Source organism: Chelonoidis abingdonii, chromosome 21, assembly GCF_003597395.2.
Source record: "Chelonoidis abingdonii isolate Lonesome George chromosome 21, CheloAbing_2.0, whole genome shotgun sequence".
Classification (NCBI taxonomy): domain Eukaryota; kingdom Metazoa; phylum Chordata; order Testudines; family Testudinidae; genus Chelonoidis; species Chelonoidis abingdonii.
In genome coordinates, this window is record NC_133789.1 from 10,241,376 (window position 1) to 10,247,375 (window position 6,000).

The window sequence follows — 6,000 nt, forward strand, 5'->3', positions numbered from 1 at the left end:
CAACATTCCTTCCATAAGACCACCAAAGACCCTTACTGAAGAAGATAAATCTCTACTGACCACCCAAATTACACACATCACTAAGTGCCTGTCTATACTGAGGGCATTCCTACCAGCATAGCTACAATGACAGCATAGCCAGCCCCCTGCTGTATAGATGGTTATCACCTGTCCTTTCGGCTCTCCTGCCCCCATCGGTGTCAGATCTCGCCAGCCCTGCCAAGATCCTGCCAAGCTGCAGTCCGGGCCCTAGGGACTGGATTTCTTTTGTTCATCACAGCTGGAAGACAGCCACACAGGGGCTCAGCGAGCTGCTTAGCGCTAGGGAAACCTCAAGAGACGCATTAGCCTGGCAGCCCACGGAAGAGGCACAAAGGCCATTATGGGGATTCAGGATTAAGCACTGGGTCTTGCAAACCACTGGAGCTCCTGCTAGACACATAAAACACAGAGGATCTCTTTGAAAGCTAAGGGGGCTCAGGCTCTAGGGGTGGGCAGTGTCCAGCCCCCCTCAGAATAAAACCTGCGAGGCAGCTCTCGGGTCTGTGACTCCACAGTGTCCCGCAGGTTCGAACCAGCGACGCCGCAGTCTCACTGCTGGAGGGGGAGGGGAGGGGAGGGGAGGGGAGGGTGCTCAGGTAGGCTCCCTGACCCCTCTGTGGCCCTATTCTTTCCTCTGGTCCTCACTATTATCTTCCTACAAACCACAACCACCCGCTGATTCATGGGCTGTGGTCGCCGCAGTGCAGCACTGGGCTCGTGCGGCTCAGTTCTCCTTCAGTGGCAGATCTGCAGGGCTTGCTTCCTGTCAGATGGGTTTTCTCCCCTCCGTGTTCGGGGCCCGTTGACGGGGGTGGTCGTTAGTCTCAACCCTGGGCTATCTGGGGCTCCTCCCTTGCCCCACACAGCTGTGTTAGGGACAGGGCCCTCCGAGGACTGGGTCGACACGGGTGCTTAGGCTGGCTCTGCCACTGACTTCCTGCGTGACCTTGGGCAGGTCAATTAGGCCGAGTGTGGCAGTGCCCATCATGGATGTGGACCTGAGCTAGATGTCATCTGTTGGTGACAAAGCACTAAATACGCTGGGCTACAGAACACGGGGACCCATGACTACCCATCTGCATGTTGCAGCCACACTGCGCAGCCGAGACCTGGCATGGGAAGGTCTCTGGAAGGGTCCTGTGCTAGGAACTCTGTTCACCAGAGGCTGAGCCGGTCGTGCCAGCACTTGGAGCCAAGAGCTCAGCTGTAGCTAAACTCTGAGGCTAGGCTGTCCTCTCCAGCCCTCCTGAAATCCCCTGCCTCTCCCGCGCCCTCGGGAAAGTCAAGCACGAGTGATGATGAATGCCAGCTCAGCTGCTTTCCAACCTGTGCTACCACTTAGCCCCTGTCTGCTCCGTTACTGTCCCGGCCACTTCCTTTCGATTCACTGCAGTAACACGGAGGGCCAGGGGGGTTTTCAGGGCTGGCTACAGGCAGGTTGTGAGGGAGAAGCAGACCCAGCAATGCCAGTCCCAAAGGAATTGCACAGAGCTTACCCTGTGAGAGCCTGTTTCTGTCTACGGAGCGCCGAGTCTCCTTCCCCGGTGCTGGTGTAACTGGCAGACAGCGGGGTGAAACTGGCGCCAGTGGGATCTGAATCAGGGCCCTGGTGCCGTCTCCTTCAGGGTGGGGATGGTCAAAGAAGCCAGAGGGGGATAGGTGCCCAAATCCCATTGACATTCAGTGAGAGTCAGGCATCTAACTTCTTTAAGCTCCTGTGACCATCCCGGATTTCACACGATTCCAAGCACCTCTCGGAGGCCTCGAGCCACGTCCCCTGTCCCGTGCAGACACCCAGTCTGCCTGGCTGGATGGGGAGGGGGCTCTGCTCGTGCATTGGTTCACGGAGCAATCAGCGGGCTGTATCCATTGTCCGATCCCTTGTGTCCTCACTTACCACCCGGGCAAAGTGGAAGTAAAACTCTCCCGCTGCAGGGAGCGGAGAATTCAGATCTGGCAGCATTTTTATCCCTGGGGTAGACTGGCCAGCCAACGTCCCGGGCATGGGAATCAGCACTGCATGCCAGTGTCTATTCTCTGCCTGAGAACCTGAGTTGGAGGGGGGCTAAATTAGATGGGATGCCAGCGAGAGAGAAAGAGGCATATCCGCAGGCTGCCGCCTGGTTCTACTGGCAGCAGCCGCTGTTGCCCGGGGGTACGATACAGGTCATGCTGAGCTGGGAGGCGGTACCCTGTGTGTGCTTGTCCCTGATGAACCATGGTAATGCCAAAGCAAAGTCTGAGTGGGTTTAGATATTAACAGACCTCCGGAGAGGAGACTGAACACACGCCTTCCCCGACCACATTACCAGCCTAGTGCCCCAGCGCTGAGACAAGACTCTGCTGTGAGGAATACAAAGGGGGACTGGGGGAAACACAGACAGCCCCCATCCTTCTTTCTGGACCTCTAGTTCCCAGCCTGTGCTGCCCAGTTTCCCCACACGTGGTCTCCCCAAAGTCCTGGTCTGGCCCACTCCACGCAGGAGAGATTGCACAGTCCGCGACAGGCTATCCACAAAGGATAACCCCCCCGACCATCATGATGCTCTGCGGACATGCACCTCATGTCGACATCCACTCCTGTGCCACGCGGGTGGCAGACGCTGCCAGTTGGCTCTCTGGGGGCCGGGACCCTCTCTCTGTGCTGTTTCTACAGCACTTACCACAGCACACAGAGAAAATAATAGGGATAATTCTGATTCGCCCAGCCCAGCAGTTGCCGTGTCCCTCAGCCCAGCTCGCTCGGTGGGACACAAAGCCTCGTTGAAAAACCGGGGCAGCCAATGCATCAGAAAGCACAACCTGTGTCCCCCATCTAGACTTACCCCCAGGCTGCGAGCAGCTGTGGATTCGCTGACACCAAGGAGGTTTTATTACAGCCAAATAATCAACGTGCAAGAGTTTTCGCACTGTAAACTCCTCAGTAGAGACAACGCCTGAGTAGTAAACCCTCTGTCGGGTGCTGCCCCCGCCTAGTTTACCTCAGGGTAAAACCAAAGTGCAGCCAGCGGCCAGCACCTGGGTGGTTGTTATCCCATGGTAAAAACACACCTATTGTGTCAGCCAGCGTGGGCAGAAGTCAGAGGTGATGTGTCAGGTGCGGGTCTCCCTGACTCACACCCACTCACCACAGCTAGTGTGCAATACACAGCCAGAGGGCTGCAAGGGGGCAGGATGCATCACCATAGGCCTGTTCTCGGAGTCTGGCCCAGTGTACGCTCAGTCTTCCCCTGGCTCAGGACTGCTGGACAGGGCCTCACAGTGGGTAAGTCAGCAGCAAGACTCTCTGGCAGGCCTGGGCAGGACCCGGGGGGTAACCTCAGGGGAGCAGCAGGAAGGGCTGTGAGATGGAGCGTGGGAATGGCTGAGGAGAGACCCGGCTGAGTCCTCCGCACACAGCTGTGCAGCTCAGGGATTTGGGATCCAGCTCTCATGTGACGTTAGTTTCTTTCACCGGAAAAATCCCAAACTTGGCATGGCTCTCAGCCGTCTCTGCAGGATGTGCCCTGGGCACTTCCTAGTATGTTTCTTTCCTGGGCAGAGGTGGGGAATCTTCCTGCTAGACAGAGACACACCCCCAAACATACAAACCCACGCCCAGACAGCAAGCCCATCACAAGGCAAAGTCACAACCACACGCACACCGATGGTGCTATTGCACAGCACCACACACCAAACACACACACCGAGGGTGCAGTCACACACCACCACACTAACACCAATGGTGCAACCACACACTTCCACACACACCTAGGGTGCTGTCACACACCACCACACGCCTATCCACATTAACACAAATGGTGCAACCACAAATCACCAGGGCCGCCAAGAGCGGGTTCGGCCCCTCTTGAAATTTTTTTTTCGGGCCCTCCAGCAAGGGTGGACTGGCTAAACAGGGCTGAAGAAGCCGGGGATGCCAGGCTCCCTTCTGGACCACCGGGCCCCGGTAATTTGTACCGGCTTCCCCCCACCCCTGTCAGACCTGCATATCACCAACCACGCACTTCCACACACCAAACACACACACACTAACAGTGCAACCACACATCACCAACTACACACTTCCACACACCAAACACACACACGAACAGTGCAACCACACATCACCAACTACACACTTTCACACACATTGAGGGTGCAGTTATACACCACCACACACCAACCCACACTAACACAAATGGCACTACCACACATCAACAACCACTTTCTCACACACTGAGGGTGCAGTCACACACACACACACACACACACACCACACGCACGCACACGATCACAGACCCTGGAGTTCAGGGGCAGGCAGGTTAGTCCCACAACACACCACTCAGTGTTTTATCTCAGGTAGTTTTAACCAGCCCGAGCAAAGGGCCCCCGGTTGCTCCGCACTGCCAACTCCAACCCTTCAAAACTCAAACGCTTGGCTTTTAAATCACGAGATGTTTAAAACCCATCAATTCAGGGGTTCTTTGAGTTTCTCTTCAGGCCGGGGGGCGGCGGCGATGCGGGGGGGGCTTTAGGGGTCACCTTTCCCAGCCATCCCCTGCAGCTGCGAGGCTTTTCAAAGCGACTCTCGTGCAATCCCTGGAGTCCAGGGGCTTGAAGGAAAGCCCCAGGCTAGCGCAAGCCGTTGCAACACCTCGCTGCTGCTCGGGGCAGGACAATCTCCTGCAGCCCAGGGGCCGTACAAACAGCTGGGGCATTCACCCAAGCCATGGCCAGCTGGGATCTGGAGAGCTCCCCTAACGCCCCAGCCTGCGGGGTAGCTAAACGTCCCCCCACCCCCCGCCCAACAGGAGATAGAAACACAGAGCCGGGCACCTGTCCCCCCGGCATACACCCCCCCTCCGGCCACAGCGGGATGGAGAAATCGCTGCAGCGCTGCAAACAAAAGAGTTTGCAACCTTCCCCTCCGGAGAAATGCCGTTCACCGGCCCCGGGGTAACCCAGCGCGCCCCCCAGGCGGCATGAGAACCTACCTTGGAGTCCCGCCGCGCACAGCGCCAGCACGAGGGTCCGCAGAGCCAGGCGGAGCCCCTGCATCTTCTCCGAGGCTGGCTTGCAGGGGTGGGGAGGCGGCGAGGGCTGGAGCCCCGGGCTGAGGCTGCGGGAGCTTTTGAGCCGCCTGGGGGATGAATCATGAGGCTGAGGGCATGAGAGCCGCGGATGTGCTGAGCCAGAGGCCGGGCTGCCTGGAGGAAAATCCGCCGTCAGCTTTGAGTCAGCGACTGCCCCCGCCCGTCTGCCTGCAGCCCAGCGCTCCTGCCTCTCCCCATGTCTCCTCCCAGGGCCTTAGAAACCCGTGACCCGGCCTGCAGCCACTCTGGGGCAAGAGCCCGCTTCATACCCTGCCTGTATGTTCTGCCTCTGCTCTGCTAGAGGTGCAGCCTGGAGCCAAACCCTGCGAATCACCCCCAAACTCCGGGGGAGGTTAGATTCCGATGCAAAACACCCAACAGCCGGGTTGTCCTCTTGCTGACACTGGTGTAAACAGGCTGATGAGAAGGGGGTGGAAGCTGGTACAAATTACCAGGGCCCGGGGGCCCGGCTTCGTTGGCCCTGTTTAGCCAGTCCCCCCTTGCTGGGGGGCCTGAACATTTTTTTCCACCAGGGCCCGAACCCACTCTTGGCGGCCCCGGTGTAAATCAGGAGTAACTCCGCTGCAGTTACTGGCGTGATGCTGGGGGAATCCGACTTGGGGTCTGAACAGACAGCAGTTCGGCAGCAGGGGATTGAGTTGGGCCGTCCCAAAGGTGGAGGAAGTTGAGATCTAGTTCAGAACTTTGGGCCCGATTCGCTTCCTAGCTGCAGCAGTTTTACCTCCTTGACCAAAGTGGAGTCGCTCCAGATTTACACTGGTGAGAGAGAGGCTTTGTGTCTCAGACCCTGCTCGACTATGGGGAAGTATCCAAACTTTGGGGCTTGTCCGATCAGAGGAAATGTCTGATCCTTTTGGATCTGCCC

At 57.7% G+C, this 6,000-nt stretch overlaps 1 protein-coding gene across 1 annotated transcript in view; it reads right to left on the reverse strand.

The window, feature by feature from the left end:
* The window catches only part of ITGB3 (integrin subunit beta 3), a 40,598-nt gene extending 35,191 nt beyond the window's left edge, over nt 1-5,407 (reverse strand). Inside the window, exon 1 of the mRNA XM_032805500.2 lies at nt 5,016-5,407. Coding sequence (XP_032661391.1) covers nt 5,016-5,079 — 64 coding nt within the window. The 5' untranslated portion in view covers nt 5,080-5,407. The remainder of the gene's footprint in view (nt 1-5,015) is intronic.
* Between the last annotated feature and the right edge of the window lie 593 nt (nt 5,408-6,000).